The 19,736-nt window shown below is 39.5% G+C and overlaps 1 protein-coding gene across 3 annotated transcripts; it reads right to left on the reverse strand.

Moving 5' to 3' along the window:
• Positions 1-3,423: 3,423 nt before the first annotated feature.
• On the reverse strand, positions 3,424-18,088 carry ZNF449 (zinc finger protein 449). 3 transcript variants are annotated; one of them, XR_001106183.2, is made up of 7 exons: positions 18,065-18,086; positions 17,597-17,673; positions 15,479-15,932; positions 13,620-13,824; positions 6,740-6,853; positions 5,099-6,544; positions 3,424-4,957 (listed from the first exon to the last, which is right to left on the reverse strand). XR_001106183.2 is itself a non-coding variant. In XM_012444790.2 (7 exons), exons 3-7 carry the CDS (start codon positions 15,830-15,832, stop codon positions 5,192-5,194), a joined length of 1,323 nt encoding a protein of 440 aa, XP_012300213.1. In that variant the 5' UTR covers positions 15,833-15,932; positions 17,597-17,673; positions 18,065-18,088; the 3' UTR covers positions 3,424-5,191. The 3 variants fall into 3 exon arrangements, 2 of the variants coding, with proteins under 2 accessions (XP_012300213.1, XP_012300212.1); XM_012444790.2 differs by having other exon boundaries at positions 3,424-5,223; positions 5,927-6,544; positions 18,065-18,088; XM_012444789.2 differs by having other exon boundaries at positions 3,424-6,544.
• Between the last annotated feature and the right edge of the window lie 1,648 nt (positions 18,089-19,736).

Consider the following 19,736-nt stretch of genomic DNA (forward strand, 5'->3'; position numbering starts at 1 on the left):
TTATCTTTTGTTTGTTTGATAACAGCCATTCTAACAGGTGTGACATGATATCTCATTGTAGTTTTAGTTTGCATTTTCCTGATGATTAGTGATGTTGAGCATATACATGTTAGCCATTTATAGGTCTGTTTTCTAAATGCTTTAGTGTCTGTTTCCCAGTTGTTCATCTTGCCAGATGTTATATCTGTTTTAAAGATATTACCACTATCTGCACTATTACAAACCACTCCAAAGTTCAACAGTGTAAAACAATAGCCATGTTATTATGCTTTCAAATTATGTGGGTTAGGAATTTGGACAGGGCACAGGGGGATGGCTCTTCTCTATCCAAGATATGTAGGGCCTCAGCTGAGATGACTCAAATGTTATGGGTTTGCAACTGCTGGAGCTGAAGGATCCACTTCTAAGACAAAATGAGACGGATGAGGTGGCTGAAGGACAAGCTCAGTTCAGAATAACCACCAGAGAGCCTACAGGTGCCTCTCCATATTGATCAGACTTCTTACATAGGATCCAAGAGGTAGTGCCCCTACTGAACAAGATGGAAGCAACGAAGTCTTTTATGACCCCACCTCAGAAATAACAGAGTATCACTTTTGCTGTATCCCTTTAGTAGCAGTGTCAAGCCTGCCTAGATTCAAGGCCAGGGGACACAGACCCCATTTTTGATGGGAAGATGGAAAAATAATTTGAGGGCATGCTTTAAAATTGCCACAACAGGCAAAGAAATCAAGACTTGGAGACTTTGTCAAGGTAATTTGTTTGGTAAACATAGAACTTCTCGGTGTTAATTATACTATTGGAGTTAAGAATTGTACACTTCTGGCCGGGCATGGTGGCTCATGCCTGTGATCCCAGGACTTTGGGAAGCTGCGGCAGGCAGATTACTTGAGCCCAAGAGTCTGAGACCAGCCTGGCCAACATGGCAAAACCCCATCCTACCAAAAATACAAAAATTAGCTGGGCATGGTGGTGGGCACCTGTAATCCCAGTTACTTGGGAGGTTGAGGCAGGGAGAATTGCTTGAACCCAGGAGGGGGGTTGCAGTAAGCTGAGATCATGCCACTGCACTTCATCCTGGGTGACAGAGCAAGACTTTGTGTCAAAAAAAATGTATATTTCTTTTTGTCTTTCCTTGGTGTGTGTGTGGAGTGTGTGTCTGTTACAGCAGTATTTAAGTAACATCTTAGGAAAAGGGACTCCAGTCTTCCCAAGATGAACTGTCCTCAGGAGAAAAGGCAGTACAAGTGTTTCCTTCCACTCCAGGCTAAGATGAAGGGCCACCAGTTCGTCACTTCTCATCCTCTACTTTCCCACTTTCATAGGAAAGTAACCTAGTTGAGAAGAGATGGCTGAAGAATTACTGCAGAATACACTTCAAAGTACAGGTACACGGATCTCTCCTAGGGCCAACAGGTAAGGTCTGATTTTCAGGAAAGGCCTTAAATTTTAGAGTTTTGAAGTCATCTTCAGTAATTAATACATTCATATTCTTGTATTAGGTGATAAATATGTCCATTAAAAGTAAATATTTAAAATATATCAATATTTTAATAATTTCTACCATCTTAGAATCCTTAGGAAATATAAACTTATGTCTTGCTAGAACTCTGAGAAGTCCTTTCTGACAATGCACAAAAAGCTGGATAGAGGCTGACCTATATATCACTCCAGGAGAAAGAGATTTACCACCACTTCCAATCCCAGTGATTAAAGTCTCAGGGATTGGGAACCGAGTAAATTGATTATCACTGCTAAGGAGAGGTTAAAAGATGAGCTTTCTTACCAACCCCTTTCACATCTGTTACAGTGGACAAAGAAGCACGGTGCTGGGCCCAGACTTAAGGGTAAGCTTTGGTTATTTATGAGAATATTTAGCCCATATCAGTATGCTAAAAATAAGAGAGAGTTATAGGAATAAAGATAACACAGTTTTCTGGAGGTGCCCAAGACTGTTTCTCTTGGCGATTCTATGGAGAGTACAGGTGCAAAAGGACAAAGTGTAATGACTCTCTTCCCCTACCTCATGGTGAGCCTTGGGTACTGATTCCCCTGTGTATTCCCTAATCCCCCAGATTTTAGCCTAGACAACATCCTCGGTACAGTATGAAACAATCCCTGCAAATTCAGGAGGGTCAAAGTTGGAAAAACCTCAAAGTGCCCTGTGCAGGTTCTCTCTGCTTTCAGAATGACAAAAACTATGGGATCCTGAAGGAGAGCATTCTTCAGCCTGGTTTGAAGAGTCTAGGTCTCCCCTAGGTACTTTAGCCTGTTGTTTTTACTGCCTGTCTCAGTGCCGAGGCAGCTACTAACAATTGCTATATAACATCCACAGAACAGACCAAAGGTGGTGGAAAAAACTCTTACCAAGGGAAGGGGGAATACAAGGGTACAGGGAGGCAGAATGGGAAGCAATTCAATCTCGATGTCACTGACCCTTCACAAACAGCAAGAATATGCCTAAAGACGTTAAGGTAATTGAGGGGTCCAAGACTGTATTCTAAATTTGCACCCTATAAATAAAGCCCTTATTTTCTAAGGTTTTAGGATACTTAACAACTTTTATCAAATGTAGTTCTTAAAAAAAAAACTTAAAGGAGCTTTAAAAGCAGAAATAGAATGAAACTTGTTCTCTAATCACAATGTAGCAAAACCAAAATTAAGAGGAAAATGGTAACACTGTACATCTCTTAAGTCAAAGAGGAATTATAATGAAAACAACAAATAATTTTGAAATATAAATAAGAACACTGCATATAAAATCTATGACATAAGTCCAAAGCCAGACAGAGAAGAAAATCTATAAATTCTTTTATCATTAAACTACAAAGAATGAAAATATAATATGGGGGATATTTATTGAAAGCTTACAGTGTGTAGCGGCAGACCAAAATATATTTCATTTAATCTTCATAGTACATTTGAGGTAGGTACTGTATTTTCCCCTTTATAATAGCTAGGAGGTAGGTACTGTATTTTACCCTTATCTTTTTGAAATGCTCAGAAGTACAATTAGACACAGAAGTATAATTATCCATGCAATGTTCTAAATACGTTATCTGTTTCTAAGAACTGTTTCATGTGTTTCTTGATTAAATGCCAGAAATATTTTTTAATTCTTTTATATAGGGTACTGTAACAAAGAGACGAATATTAGACATTCTCTACCTCGTAAAAATCTAGTCAAGTATATTTGATATAAATAAGAGGGAGGATGCAATTCATATTACGATTGCAACTAACCCTACTTGCCCAAAATAGACTTACTAAATGCTAAAAATGATGCATAATCACAGTGCCATGATTGCAGAGAGAAAAGTGATTCCAACTTGGGATGAGGACAGGAGTCAACTGCCATGCTTGTTGCCACTGTTCAGGGAGAGAAGCTCTAAGTTGTTCGAATAATTAATTAGTGCAAGTGAATCAGGAAGAGCATATACATTTCCGCTTTATTAAAATATTGCATAAATACAGAGCAGTTGGGCACATCCATTCTAAGGCACTGTTCTGGTTTGAATGCAATTCCACAAGAGAGAAAAGAGAAGCCATTACATTCTGTATTTTTCATCTCTACATTCAGACTCCTCCATATTACACGTTTATTGCTACTGGGATATCTATTTGAGCCCCAGACTTATAGCAGCATCATACAGGGACCTGGATGACAAGAATTAAAGATACATCCTGGGTCTAGCAATTGGTATAATTGGCACTTAATTACAAACTCTCTTGCATTGTTCGCCACCTGTTTCCCAACTCTTGTTTAACTAAAAATATTATAATATCTTTATGAGCATGACCCATGAATTATATTTCTTTACTAGCTTCCACTAGCCTAGAACAGCACTAGTTAGGCACATAGTAGATAACCCCCAAAGTACTTATATCACTTTCAAGAACTTCAATGGAACAGAAGAGATATACTTTCCCTAACTGTAGTTTAAGGAAAGGGCAACTGAATATCTTCATAAAGGGAAAATGCTTGAATGTTCCATTTCTTGTATTTTATAACAAGGAACTAGGCTCAATGAATATTTTCATGTTTTAACAGCTTTAACTGACAATGAGAAGTCTTCCCTTGCTTCGGGAATTTGAGTTGTCACCATGATTACATGAGAACATTTATATAAGTAGCAATGTGTGTGTGTCTATATGTGTGTGTGTGTGTGTGTGTGTAATTGTAAGTAAAATTCAAAGAGGTTGAGAATCACTGGGCAACTTATAAATTATCTGAATTAGTGATCCTCACCTTCTTAAAGTGGTGTGTGTGTGTGTGTGTGTGTGTGTAAATATAAGTAAAATTCAAGAATGTTGAGAATCACTAGGCAACTTAAAAATTATCCAAATTAGTGACCCTCACCCTCTTAAGGTAGCATGTGTGTATATGTGTGTGTGTCTCTGTGTGTGTTACACATATTCATATATATTTAAAGAATTTTTCATAACACCCTTAAAACAACTGGCGATAACTAGGCTTGGGAGCAACATAACTATACTGATAGCTATAGAAATATCTGTTTAAGGCAGTGTGTTCCAAGAGATATTCACAGAATATTAGTTCTGTAGGTTATTATTGGGTATACGAAAAAGTTTCGGGGTCAAATAAAACATTCAGCCAAAAGAGGTGCTTTTTGTCTCTTTTCTAGAGGATCTCTCGGAGATTCTCATATGTGCACTGTCAATCTAAGAAGGCGAAACAGCAGGAAGCAATTCCCACACATATTTGCAAAATATCTAGCAGAACTAAGTATTCTATGACACATACATAGTGAGACGCTGAATTAAAGAATGGGTAACATTTTAAAAAGTACTGAAAGACACATGATTGAATACCAAAGGAGAGTGAAATACCAAAGGAGAGCAAAAAACACTGGTTCTTCAGTCAATCTAAATTAAATTAGATTCTGCTTGTACAATTTCAATTGCCAAATGGAGTGTTCCAGACATACAGCTTATTCTGTGAATAAAATAAATGACCAAATTAGTACTCTGCACAAACTGCTAAGCAGACTAGCAAACTGCGAAATTCACAAGTAAAGGTTAAAATCTTAATTTCCTTAAACATAAAAAATTTCAGTGGAAATAACCCAGTTCTTACCAGGCAAATGACATCGCCTTCATCCTTGTGTTCCTGACACATTTTTATTGTTTGACAAAATTCACTGTCTCCTTTCTTGCCACATGAGAAAATTCACTGTCTCCTTTCTTGCCACACATCTAAAGCTTTGAATGAATATAATCGTCTTTAATAATGACAGCAGAATAACTATAGTACTGCTATAATCAATATGTCTGATAGACATGTTTATCCACTATGTTGACTCTACCTCTAAAAGGATTGTCATAATTTATATGCTTTATGTTTACACCTATAATACAGTTGTCTTGGAACACAAAATTTTTCATTATAATAAAAAAAGAAGAGTTGTGCAGACAGAAGAAATCAAATCTAAGAAAATCACAGGAGTTAGATAAATACTCTAGAATTCATATACCTTGGAAAATGGGTTTTAAAAATAGCAAAAAACAAAACAAAAAAAAACGCTGTTCTATGTTCTTATAAGCTCAAATAAAAGCTTCCAAGACAAACAGTCTGCTGCAGTTTAAGATTTTTTTGAGTTAGTGTCAATTTGTGTAGGACCTGTTTCCCTTAGCAATTCTTAAAGAAGTCCTCTAAAGTGAGTCACCTGGTGCATAATAAGGCCTGCTCTCTGTCTGAAGCTTTTAGAACAATGAGTACACTTGTATGGCTTCTCCCCCGTGTGGATTCTTAAATGAATAACGAGGCTTGGTCTCTGTCTAAAACTTTTCCCACAATAATTACATTTAAAAGGTCTCTCTTCAGTATGCGTTCTCTGGTGCAAAGTAAGAGCTGTCAGTCGACTAAAACTTTTCCCACAATTATGACATCTATGAGGTTTTTCACCTGTATGAGTTTTCAGATGTCTTTTAAGACTTGATCCATGACAAAAACTTTTCCCACACTCAAGACATTTATATGTTTCTTCTTCAGAATGGGTTCTCTGGTGCCCTATAAGATGTGAGCGCCGAGTGAATCGCTTTTTACATACAGTGCATTCATAGGGTCTCTCCCCTGTATGAAGTCGTTGGTGTCTATAGAGGTCTGAACTACGAAGGAATCTTTTCCCACATTCAGGGCATTTATGAGGTTCTTCTCCTGAATGAATTCTCTGATGCCCAGTGAGTTGTGACTTCCGAGCAAAACATTTTCCACACTGAGGACATCGGTGCGGTTTCTCTCCTGGGCTCTTTTTCTTATGGGGTTTAGGATTGAGAGGTTCTTCCAAGTTGGAGTTCTCAGGTGTCTCTCCCAGAGTGGGGTTCTGCTGATCTACCAGTTTTGCTAAATCTGTCTGTAAATCCTCTGGGGGGCTTTCCCATTGATTTTCTAACTGTACATAGTCTTTTTGCAAAATGGGACCCTGAAGAGCATTCCCCTCTAAAGTTACAATAAATGGATACATAGTGTCCATTTTTTTCTGTTTTGAAGCATCTTCTTCATTTTCTATCCCCATCTCAAAACCTGAGAGAAGAAATAGAAACTGCATTTGATATTGTGTTCCATGGAGAAAAGAAAGTGAAGGAAAATGAAGAGTTATATTAAACCAGTAGTAGGAACATATAAATTCCTAAATAGAATTCCAAACTCTTTATTTTTGTTTAGGTTGAATTTTTATTTTTTTTTCTTCCCCTAGTATATCAAAGAACAATTACTTACCTATCTTGGAATCAAGTAATTGTTTCATTTCTTTAGAATCCTGTAATTCCTTCACCCACGGCTCTTCTCTATTCTCCAATGAGAAGTTCACGTCAAGCTTTGGTAATGGATATCCTGGCAAGAAGAAAGATGAGAAGCATTATAGTTTGGCTCATCAAAAGTTTTTCCAAAATTTAGGCTGATTTCTTGGACACATAGCCTCTTAGTATCTACTTCTCCATTACTATTACTTCACCTGAGTCTCTTACAACAGTCTTTTCTTTAAAAGTTAAAAGCAAAATGAAAATGAGGCTGTGTTCAATTCAAAGCTATTCTCTAATTTGTGGAAGGTGAGTGAATAAATTCTGTGCTGAAATCAATGCACTAAATCACTTCAGCATCTATTTTGATACTAGATTTGTTTAGGTTAGAGCTAAAATACAAAGTAAATTTCGTAAAGTTTTGCCATATTAGTACTGGGGAACACTGCTATTGAGTGCCAAACAAAGAGAGAAAGAGCTTAAAGTAGGAGTTAAAGTGTTTACTGGAACAATTCCAGTGGAGTCTTTTGAATTTAAATGAAAATTGAACTGGGTTGAAACTATCAAACGCAGGATTTATATTTGTTTCAGCTGAAGTGGATTCTCTTAAAATTAGCCCAAATGACTATTAGCAAAAGCAGTATTTATGTTTGTTTCAGCTGAAGTCTAGAAGTGGCTTCTCTTAAAATTAGCCCAAATGACTCATACAGGTGAAAATGACTATTAGCCAAAATGACTACCAAATAGTATTTCAAAGTGTCAATCTAAGGATAATCAGGTGACGTTTCTAACCACTCACTCTCCCCTTGTCTGACCACCCCTCTCCTCATTGACAGCTGGTATTGCTTACATCCTCTTTTCTAAGCCCCTTCTTCTCCTCCTCTACCTCTCATCAAGTTTACTGGTCTTCAATGAAATGTGGGCTGTAAATTACTAATGTGATATCTAAATGTAGGCTGATGTTTAAATATTAGTATTATTAAAAAGACACTAGAAATTTAGTTTGACTAATGTTAATCTGAAGGAAAATTTAAATTCCAGAACATTATATTCAAGACAGAGGAAGTGGACTAAAACACCTTGTGCTACTTTTTCATGAAAAAAAAAAAAAATCCTTTTCAAGATTAAGAAACAAAAGACGAATTACAAATAAAGTGCTGTTGAAATTCACTATTTTTTTTTCATTTCGATTTCAAAGCTAAGAGTGAAATTACAAGGTAATATGAAACAGGTAAAATAAAATTGAAGATCATAGATCAAAAGAAAGCTGCTGTGAAGTAAAAGATGGAGTTTCAGTTGAAACTTGGAATAGGAGAGAGTAGCAAAGGCTTAGGTACAAAATACTGACTTATAACCTAAATGTATGGTAATTTGAATCCACATGACAAAGCAGCATAAGTAAAAATAATTACGTAATTAGAAAAGACAGTATAAATGAAAATTACTGCTTCCTCCCTTTGTTAAAAGATTTAAAATACAACTGTATAAAATATGTATATAGTGTATTATTGGGCATACAACATATAGAAATGTAATATATTTCCCAGTAACAGCAGAAATGAGGTGTGTAACAGCAAACTGTATGGGGCTAAAGAAATGACTCCAGTTGATAACTCAAATCCACAGGAACAAATGAAGAAAACCAGAAATTATAAATAATGTTAATATAACAAAAGTTATAATGTATATTTATTTTCCCTTCTTCTTTCAGCTTATATAAATTATATAAAGCAATAATTATAACAATGTATTCTTGGGTATAAAACATTTTTGATGTAACAGATAGTAATATCACAAAAAAAGGAAAAGGGAATAGAGCTACATAGGAGAAACGTTTCTATATCTCACTGGCATTAAGTTAGTATAACTCTAAAACCAATGATAAGATGTAGATGGTAAATCCTAGAGAAACCACTAAAGAAATAACTTAAAAATAGTAAAATTATTAAAGTAAAATATTACATGAGAAATATTTACTTAATGAAAAAGAAAGCAGTAAAAGAGGGATAGCGGAACAAAAACGACTTGAGTCATATGGAAAACAAAAAGCAAAACGGCAGATATAAATCCAACCACATCAAAAATAAAATTAAATGTAAATAGATTAAATGATTTCATATAAAAGCAGAGAAGGTCTGACTGGATTGAAAAGAAAAGATCCAGCTATACACTGTGTATAAGAGGTACACTTTAGATTCAAAGATACAAACAGATTGAATGTAAAGGGATAGAAAAAGATATATCATACAAGTAGCAACCACAAGACAGCCAGTCAAAATAGACATTAAAACAAACAAACAAAAAAACCTGTTACTAAGATATACAGGATCATTCTATAACGATAAAAATATCAATCCATCAGGAAGATATAACAATCATAATCATGTATGCACCTAATTACTGAGTACTAAAATATATAAAACAAAACCGGATAGAAATAGTACAAGAACTAGATAATTCAGCAACAGTAGTGAGACACTTCAATAACTCCTTGCACTATTAGATACAAAATCTAGGCAGAAGATCAACAATACAAGATGTAGAAAATAGTATAAACCAACTAAACATAACAGATATTCATAGAACACTCCACCCAACAACAGCATTCTATACATTCTTCACAAGTGCACATAGAAAATTCTCTAGGACAGACAAGATGCTACAGCATAACACAAATGCTCTGAAATTTAAAAAGATCATAATTATAGGGTATATTTTTCTACAAAAATGGAATGAAATTAGAAATAAATAACAAAGAAATTTGGAACCTTCAAAAATATGTGAAAATTATACAGCACACTCCTGTTACCAATCAAAGATGTCAAAAGGGAAATTAGAAATATTTTGGGATAAATGAAAACAAACATACTGCATACAAAATGTAAAGGATATATTTAAGACACTGCTTAGAAGAAAATTTATAACTCTGAATGCCTATATTAAAAAGGAAGAAAAACTCAAACTTATTACCTATTCTTCCAACTCAAAGTACTGTGAAAGGACCAAAGTAAACCACAAACAACCAGAAAGAAGGAAACAACAAAGATTAGAATAGAATTTAATGAAATAGCAAATTGTAAAACAACAGAGGAAGAATGCATTGAAACCAAGGTTGGTTATTTTAAAACATCAACAAAGTTAATAATACTTGAGAGACTGGCCAAGAGAAGAGGAGAGAAAATTCAAATAACTACAATCGAAAATGAAAGTGGGGGTATTACTATTAAATTTACAGAAATAAAAAGGAGGGATCAGTACACTGGCTCACGCCTTTAATCGCAGCACTTCAGGGGGCTGAGGTAAGCAGACTGCTTGAACCCAGGAGTTCAAGATCAGCCTGGGCAACATGGCAAAACTTTGTTTCTACAAAAAATAGCCAGGAGTGGTGCTGTATGCCTGTAGTCCCAGCTAACTGGGAGGCTGAGGTGGGAGGATCACCTAAGGTTGAGGTTGCAGTGAACTATGATCATGCCACTGCACTACGCCCTGGATGACTGGCCAAAAAAAAAAAAAAAAGAGAGAGAGAGAGACAGAAATTATTATAAAGGAATACTATGAACAAATGTATGAAAATAGTTAAATAAAATTAAAATGGACAAATTACTAGAAATACACAGTAATCAAAGTGACTCAAGAAGAAACAGAAAATGTGAACAGGCCTATAACAAGTAAAGAGATTTAATTAGTAATAAACACCCCTCTCCTCACCCATCCACAAAAGGCCAAAGCACAGATGGCTTCACTGGTGAATTCTGTCAACTATTTAAAAAAGCAAAACCAAGTCTACATAATCTCCTCCTGAAAAACAGAAGAAAATGGAATACTTTCCAAATCACTTTACTGGCATTAGGAAACAAATATATGTTAATGCAATAGAATTGGGAGTCTAGAAATAAACCTTTACACGTACAGTGAATTGATTTTTGATAAAAGTACCAAGAACATTCAAGAAAGAAAGAATAGTCTCCTCAACGAATGGTGCTGGGACAACTGAATATCCACATGCACAAGAATGATGTTGATCCCCCATGTCATATCACATAACAAAAATTCATTCAAAATGCATCAATGACCTAAATGTAAGAGATAAATTCATAACACTCTTAGAAGGAAGCGTAGGTATAAATCTTCGTGATCTCGGATTAGGCAATGGTTTCTTAAATATGACATCTAAAGCACAAGTGACAAAAGAAAAAGATAGCAATTCTTCACAAATACTTCCAAAAAATAGAAGAGGAGGAAAGGCTTCCGAACTCATTCTATGAGGCAGTTATTACCCTGATAACAAAGCTATGTGAAGACAGGACCAGAAAAGGAAACTACACATCAAAATCTCTTATGAATATGGATGTAAAAATCTTCAACAAAATACTAGCAAACTGAATCCAGCAACATATAATAAGAATTGTGCATCAAAACCAAGTGGCATTTATCCCAGGAATGCAAAATTGATTTAGCATTCAAAAATTAAGGTAATACCCCATTACAATAGAATGACAAGTAACAAAAAATCACATGATCATCTCAATAAATGGAGAAAAAATTATTTGACAAAATCGATCAGTTTCCTGATAAAAATACTCAAATTAGGAATAGAAAGAAACTTTCTCATCCTGATAAAAAGAATCTAAGAAAGACCTTCAGCTAACATCATAAGTAATGGTGAAAGACTAAACACAGTTCCTCTGAGATCAGGAACAAGACTCGATGCCCACTCCGGTCACTTGTATTTGACATTGTACTGGAGGTTCAAGGCAGAGCAACTAAGAAAACAAAAAGAAATGAAAGGTATCTAGGTTGGAATGTAAGAAATAAAATTCTCACTTGCTATACTAATTCCCATGAGAACTGACTGTTAAAAAGAGCCTAGCACCTCCCTCCTCTCTTGTCTCCTCTCGCTATACAGCCTGCACATGCCAGTTCCCCTTCACCTTCTGCCAGGCGTGGAAGCTTCCTGAAGCCCTCACCAGAATCAGCTGCAGGCACTATGCTTCTTGTACAGCCTGCAGAACTGTGAGTCAAATAGATCTCTTTACTTAACAAACTACCCAGCCTCAGTTATTCCTTTATAGTAACACAAATGGATTAAGACAGTGCAGTACTTCCATAAGAACAGACATGTAGATCAACAAAATAGAAATGAGAATCCAGCAATAAAACCATATACCTGTGGTCAACTGATTTTGACAAGGATTTCAAGGATATTCAATATAAAAAGAATAGCCTTTTCAACAAATAATGCTGAGACACCTGGATGTCCACCTGAGAAAAAAAATATTATTTGGACCTCTACCTCATTAACTTATATAAAAGTTAATGAAAATTAGATCAAACTCTTAGATGTAAGAGCTAAAATTATAAAACTGTTAGGTGAAAACACAGGGGAAAATTTTTGTGACCTTGGATTAGGCAATGATTACTTAGATAAGACATCAAAAGCACAAACAACAAAAGAAAAAACAATTACATTTGACTTCATCAAAATGAAAAAAATCTTTTGTGCTACAAAGGACACTATCAAGAAAGTGAAATGGGAGAAGATATTGGCAAATCATATGTCTAATAAGGGACTTTTATCTAGAATACACGGTTGACCATTGAACAACATGTGTTTGAACTGCACAAATACACTTACAAGCAGATTTTCTTCCACCTCTGCCACCCCGAGACAGCGAGATTAACCTCTCCTTTTCCTCTTCCTCCTTAGCCTACTCAATGTGAAGACAATGAGGATGAAGACCTTTATAATGATCCACTTCCACTTAATGAATAGTAAATATATTCTCTTCCTCATGATTTTCTCAATAACGTTTTCTTTTCTCTAGCTTACTTACTGTAAGAAGATAGTATATGACACATATAACATACAAAATATGTGTTAGTTGACCATTGATGTTATTGGTAAGGCTTCCAGTCAACAGTAGGCTAGTAACATGATGTGGAAAGGGAGCATTGAGCTAGTTATGGATGGATCAGACATTTATAACTTGGATAACTCTCAACTTATTTTCATTTTTATGTGTCTTCTGTGGTCTCAGTATTTAATAGGCTCTTGAACATGCCAACATGTTGAAACAGTGCCTGGAGGAGTGAGGGGAGAGGATTCTGGCCACAGTTGGGCCAAAGCTTTAATGTGAGGGGTAGAAGAGGTACAGGGAACACTGGGTAAGAACACCTCAATGGAGAATAAAATATAGGAGCACCTGGACTACGTGATCCTGCTGCCTTTCTCCACTTGGACTTTCTCCTTCTAGAACTAACCCCTGTGGTGTCTGGGCCAGTGGTTCTCAAACTTTAGCGCGTGTAGCACTCACCGGCAGAGCTTGCTAAACATGCACCCTTGGTGTTCATGCTGTGAATGGTCTGCTTACTACAGTTTGAGAAACATTGTAATATGTAATAGGTTTTTATTTAATGAGGCAGATATTTCCTTTAGACCGTGGTAAGCGGTTGATCTTACAGGATCTAAAGAGACTATATTACTAAAGTATTAAGTTTAAATAAGGCTCTGATGTCATAAAAGCAACTGAGGCCCTTGAGGCCCACAACATCACAGTTCCTGTTAATTAAAATTGGGTTAAGAAATGATTCTTTATCCAGAATCCAAACTCTCATAGTTTTCCTGTGTAATATTCTTGATCAAAAGACTCCTTATCAGGGTCATTAGCTTAAAGGATTCCTAATCCCAGGATTCTTTCCAAAGTGCTTTGTTACCTACTATTCGCAGAGAGATTTCTTCTTCTTCTTTGAGTGGTCCATTTCCATTAGGTAATTGGTATTTCTAACCCAACCCCAACCCTTGAGAGTTCCTGAACTCTCAAAACGGAAACAAAAGAAAGGAGAGAAATCGCTTGCCTTACCAGGGTCTAGAAAGGGCTGACATTCTCCAGCAGCACCGTAGTTCAGCTCCTGTGGCCCTGCCTGTGGAATCCATGCCTCTGCTACTGGGGCCTCCTGGGCAGGTCCCATTACCTGGAGTGCAGGTGCCTCTAGGTGCATGGTTGGTGGTATGTGTGCTGTTCCCACTGGTGCCAGTTCTTCCAAGAGCATGTCATGCATATCAACCTGGAGAAAATGCCAGAACCATCACTCTCGAGTCTAGACCAGCAGTGCCCAGTAGAATTGTATGAGAATCATGCATGTAATTTTAAATTTTCTACTGGCCATATGAGTAAATTTTTTAAAAAGGCCAATTTTAATAGTATGTATTAATCCAATGCAAACAATCAGCATTTCAACATGTAATTAATATGAACAATTATTAGTGAGATATTTCACCTACTTTTTTCATACCAAGTCTTCTGCATGTGGTGTGTATTTCATACTTACAGCAGATCTCAATTTGCATTGGCCATATTTCAAGTGCTCAAGAGCTGTACATGACTAGAAGTGACTGTATTCGGCAGCAAATGTCTAGACCACATGAAGATAAAATCTTATATAGTAAACAAAACCAAGGAGACAGAGAAAGGAAGGGTAACCACCAACCCAAGTACCCTAGGGAGACAGAAAGCCTTAGAAGACTACTATTCAGGAGCCCTGAAGCTAACAGCTCCTGCAGAGAACCCCCATAGACAAGATTGGAGTATCCCTGATCCCCATCTGGAAGCTTCTGCTCCCTTTTCCCAAAGACACTGCCCTCTCTCAGTCATGGCACTTCTGAAAAGAGGCTTTGCACAGTCATTCTGAATGGCAGACAGTGCCACTGCACCCATGGGGAGTTTTGAATATGCTGACAGGTGGTAGTTATCAGAATTTAATGGAACATAATGTATAATACAGAATTGTTCCAGGTCCCTACCAAGTTTGGGATGTCCCACTCAAACATTCATGTGAGTAAAAAGAACATGTCAAGAACTCCACCCTGTTGGTCAGATAAGTACAATTGTTTGCTTTGTTTTGCATAGTTTCAGCACAAATAAAATTTTCTAGGAATACACTACTGTGAAAAGCAAAGACTACACTGCTTATTGTTCAGATTTACCAAGAGTCGTATGCCACTTTGGAAAATCACATGATGAGCAGCAACACTGTTCGTAGTACTTGAGCTGTATCAGTCTGAATTTCTGGCTGTCCCATTCACAGTGATTCTAAGTATAGATGTAAACATCTGATAACTTCATGACATTTGGTCAGGCCCAGGCATGTATGTGCACAAATCCCTATCAGTTTACAACAAACTATGCTTCTTTTCCTTTACATTCCTTCTAGACTTGACTCAGGTTTGGCAAACTTTATCCAAATAGTAAATATTTTAGGTTCTGTGGGCCACATTCACTGTCAGTTCTCCTTCTTCCTGTTCTTTTTCCAACGACCTTTTAACAAGGTAAAAACCATTATGTACAGAGTACAGAGAAACAGCCTACGGCTTATGTACAGAGTACAGAGAAACAGACTACGGCTAGAACTGGCCTTCAGGCCATGGTGCAATTTACTAATGTTTTGAGTTGATTTATGTGGGTAGATTATGTTGTCTATGAATTTCATTTGTGCATAGGAAAGTGGACATTATAAACCATTTGTTATAGAAGGGCAATTGAGTCTGATAGAGTTAAAAGCACTGACTCATTTGCTGAGTTCAGCAGAAGAGAAAAAGGAAAAGGACTCTGGAGAAATCTTGAGGCTGGGGAATGATACAGAGACAAAAGTGTGGTCTAGTCTCAGCTGCCTCAGCTACTTCCTTAGGACCACTCACAAAGATCCCACATTCTTTTCTTACCTGCTGCTCTGGTATCTCAAGTTCTCTCTGTAAGTCTTCTATGAGTGACACAACTCTTTCTCTATTCTCTGGGCAGTGCTCCCTCACCCAGGTCTCTATCTCTGTGGGCAGGATAGTTAGGAATTGCTCCAACACTAGCAGCTCCAGGATTTGTTCCTTAGAGCGCATCTTTGGCTTCAGCCATTGACAGCAAAGCTCCCAGAGTTTGTTAAATGCTTCATGAGGCCCAGCTGCTTCTCTGTACTGGAACTGCCTGAAGCGCTGACGGAAGACTTCACAGTCAGTATCATACTCTTGAAACACAGAGCCTTGATTCAAGGATGCCTGGATTGCACAACCCAAGGCCACAGCCATCTCCCACCTCCAGCAGTTTACAGTTTATCTGGAGCCTCACTTATCAGATTCCGATTTGTTTCTCTCTGAAATTGTTGCGGTGGGAGGGAGCCACCTACAGCTGAGGACCGAAAAAAGTGAGAGAGAAACAGGAGTGGTCACAAGAGGGCTTACCTTCATTAACTTCTTTTTTACCAAAGACCTAAAGTAGTTCATTATATTTCTCTTGGTTTTGAGAATCTGATGAATCAGACTTACTTCCTAGAAAAATACACATACATACTATTCTCCATCTAGTTTCAAAAGTTTATAAAAATATCAAAGCTCATCTATGGACCTTGTAGAACTATGCTTGTTGTCCAATATGGTAGCCAACAGCCCCATATGACACTTTAAGTTTAGTCAAAAATTTAGTTTCTCAGTAATATTAGCTAAATTTCAAATGCTTAATAGACATCACTGCAAAAGGTCTATTGGACAGTTCTGCTTTAGAATTCCATGGTCCCAGGCTAAGGACCCTGAGTTTATTAATAAATGAACCCTTATAAATCTATAGGCATTTAATCCCATCCCAATTTAATTCCAATTGTCATGTGTTTCTCAATATATGTAGATCTCTATAGAAATGGAGAAGGAATACTAATACTTCCAACAAATCTTTGAAAGTCCATCTAGCTTTAAGTACTCTCTAAAAGCCTTCAATCAAAGTGAACTTAGGTAGAGACATGGTTTGCAAAGGCAGCAAATTGTCCATCTCTCATTCTTGTCTTCATGGAGTCTGTGTAATTCCCCACTCCCCTCCGCCATAGCATTCCAGGAGGATCTCCTACATGAGAAATACACTGTAATAGGGAGGCCATTAGGAATTTGCTATGCATTCCTAACAAAAGGATATTTATTAAGTTCATGCTATGTGCCAGTTACTGTTCTAAGCATTCTACATAGACTAGTCAATTACCCCTCACCCAAGCTTAGGAGCTAGGTACTAGTATTATCCCCTGGATACAGATGAGGGAATTGAGGTTTGAGGCTTAGGGAGATTGAGCAACTTGTCTAAGGTCATAAGGAAAATGCCAGAGGGAACTGGTGATTAGGTAAAAATCTACATTCTCAAGCAATCAAAAGGTCTAAAAACATCAAAATGTTCTTAGTGTAGTCTTTGAAGTCACAGAGACAGTCACATACATGTTTCCACAGGTCTCAAGATCTTTATCTGCCCATGTGCCATGGGTCCTCTCTCTCTGCATTTGCTGAGACAGCTGATGTAGTTGCCCTCTTCTCTAGAGGGGATTCAAGGGGAAAAAATACTCATGACTCTCTTCCTATCCAGTCAACCCAAATCAGCACTCTGTTCTCTTATCCCCCTTTACCATGATGGTAGGCTGACTTCAGCAGATAGATTTAGATATGATAACCTGCTAGCTGTGTGACCCTGACATCCAGTGCCTCTGTAACATGAAGATAATCATAGCATCTACTTCATAAAATGTTCAGCATGGATCCAATTGCATGAAAAGCGATTAGCAGCGTGCCTGGCACAGAGGAAGCACTCAATTAAAATTTATTGCTTGTCAGGAGTCATTTCTAGGGAGCCTCTATTTCCCAGAGTTTAGGCACCTAACCGTTGCTGGAGAGCATCCAGGAACTGTGCTGTTTTTGGATCTGGACCCACCCGTTAATCCGCTCCAGCCTCACAGCTGGCCAGCCCTTCCCTGACTGACCCAAAAGCTTCCACCACGTCTACCAGGGAACTGACCCTTCGGGTTTCCTTTGATGGACCCTTACCAGAGAAACGTTCATTTCACTATGGCAGCAGTGATTTCTCTCCAAACCTTCTCATAGAGAATCCACCCTCATAGGGCCTATAAGGAAAGCGATGTGTGTGAAGAGAGCAGTTGAGGAACGGCAAGAGTGACACGTCCCTCAAAAGTCTAAAAGCTGGTACAAAATAGGATGCTAGCGTCTCGGGCACGGCCTCTGTTTGGTCTTGGGCGACGAAGTCCAGCCGCCTGGAGGGAAGCTCCCAGCCCGGGAGGACTCCCGGGAAGGCCCGGTCGGGTCGCAGGGAGTGGCGGCGGGGACCCTGGCTGGATAGGGGCCCGCCGCCCACCAGTCCTCCCGACTCCCGCCTCCCGGGACACAGCTGGAATCACCCAGTTGGGATGGCACCGGCCAGGGAAAGGTGCCCCGCTACCCGCGCCCGCACCCGTACCCCAGGGAACGGCCACGCCCTCTGGCCGCTCCGGGACTCACCGCCTCAGCGCCCACGGTTCTCCCAAGCTCACCGGCAACTGCCCAGGGCGCAGGCGCGGGACTGCACTGAGGACTACGTCTCCCGGCAAGCCACACGTAGCCCGCCGCGCTGTGCGCCTACAGGGATGCTGACGTGGGAGGGGCTGGGATTCTTCCTGGCTTCCAATCAGCCTCAAGCTGTTTTGGAAAGGCTCCCGTTTCCTGTTTAAGCGCTTCGTAGTCCCAGGGTGTCGGGTGGGGCGGACCCCGGGTCGTGATCCAAGTGAGCGCTTCTCCTCCTTCAGCCTTGGAGTAACTAGAGCGGGTGGGGACCACCTTTAAATCTGTTGTGACCGGGTCAGTGATTCTTAAACCTGGCTGTGTGGGGAGAATTTGTAGGGAGAGCTTGTTAAAAAGTCATATTTCTGGGCTCCACCCGCTACCCTGACGCATTGAATCTCACAGGAACCCAGGGACTCGCATTTTAATAAACCATCCTGGAGATTTTGACTCCAGTCGTCCGCCTGCAGTTCACAGTGGCTTTGGGTTTGCGTTTTAGTTACCCTACCTTTAAGACCTGAGCTTCGATCAGGCTACCCTGCCCATTCCCCTCTGCCTTCAAAAGCCACAGAGGTTTCTGGGGTCTTAAGGTTTGCCTGCGGGCCCCGCCTCTTGTCTTCCAATTGGTCCCTCGCTGGTCCCGTTCTGTAGCCAAATTTTCTTTTCTGGTTGGTCAGCTGCGAGTTGCGGCGAGACCTGATCCAATGGCCCCCTGATGCGGTGGTGTCGCTCGGGAAATGCAGCCCTAACGTTGATCCTAAGCTGACAAATTGGTCTGTGGACGCCAAACTTACAGTGCTAGGGCTTTCTGTGTGTGGACCGGGGGCTTAGTCCTGCGGGGGTCCAAGACAGACAGGAGAAAGCTGCCTGCTCTTGTGCCTCCCGGAGGCCCTGGTGGAAGCGAGACGGGGGCAGGAGCTAGAATGTCCCAAGCCCAGTGAGGCCAAGCCACTGGAGACAGCTCCGCCAGGTCCAAAGTTGGGCTCACTGGCTGGAACTTGAAACCCGGGCACGCCGGACTCCTGCTGAAGCCATCATTCCTCCCTCCTGGTCCCTGGCGCCTTCGCCGGCGGTCACATCTGGTTTCGGGGCCAAGGTGGTCTGGGAGCCTGATGGTAGTGTCTGCCCTGGGCTCCCACGAGCGGAAAGGGTTCCCCTTCTATGAGAGGAAAACTGGAAGTTCTTACACCTGGAGCCAGGAACTCCTGCTGCTCCCGCCCGACTCAGGGTCTAGCCTGGAGGCCTCGCAACGGTGCTTCTGAGGGTTCTGCTGCCAAGAGGCTGCTGGTGCCCGGGACACCCACAGGCGGCTCTTAGAGTTTTGCCATCGGTGACTTCGGCCTGAGATGCGCACCATGGAGCAGATTCTGGAGTTGATGGTGCTGGAGCAGTTCCTGACTATCCTATCTCAGGGTGTCCACAGAAGGGTGCAGAAGCTGCAACCTGCGAGCTGTGAAAAGGCTATGATTCTTTTAAAGTATGTGTATGACTTTTAAAAGAGAGAGCTTGTGAAACTGAGGGAATAGGTGAGTGAGAGAGAGGTTTTATCTGTGATCTTTCTTAAGGAGGCCCAGCCTCCCCTTTATTCACAGGGTTCTGGGTCTGGCGGGTCCAGAGGACTGAGACATCTCGC

This window comes from Aotus nancymaae, unplaced genomic scaffold, assembly GCF_030222135.1.
Source record: "Aotus nancymaae isolate 86718 unplaced genomic scaffold, 86718_ANA_hifiasm-v0.15.2.pri h1tg000004l, whole genome shotgun sequence".
NCBI classification, from domain to species: Eukaryota; Metazoa; Chordata; class Mammalia; order Primates; family Aotidae; genus Aotus; species Aotus nancymaae.

Coding starts and splice junctions, on each gene's coding strand:
- ZNF449 (XM_012444789.2), bottom strand. CDS start 15,832: ATGGCTGTGGCCTTGGGTTGTGCAATCCAGGCATCCTTGAATCAAGGC. Junction 13,825..15,478: donor TTGAGATACCAGAGCAGCAG/GTAAGAAAAGAA, acceptor CATTTTCTCCAG/GTTGATATGCATGACATGCT. Junction 6,545..6,739: donor ATTACTTGATTCCAAGATAG/GTAAGTAATTGT, acceptor TTCTTCTCTCAG/GTTTTGAGATGGGGATAGAA.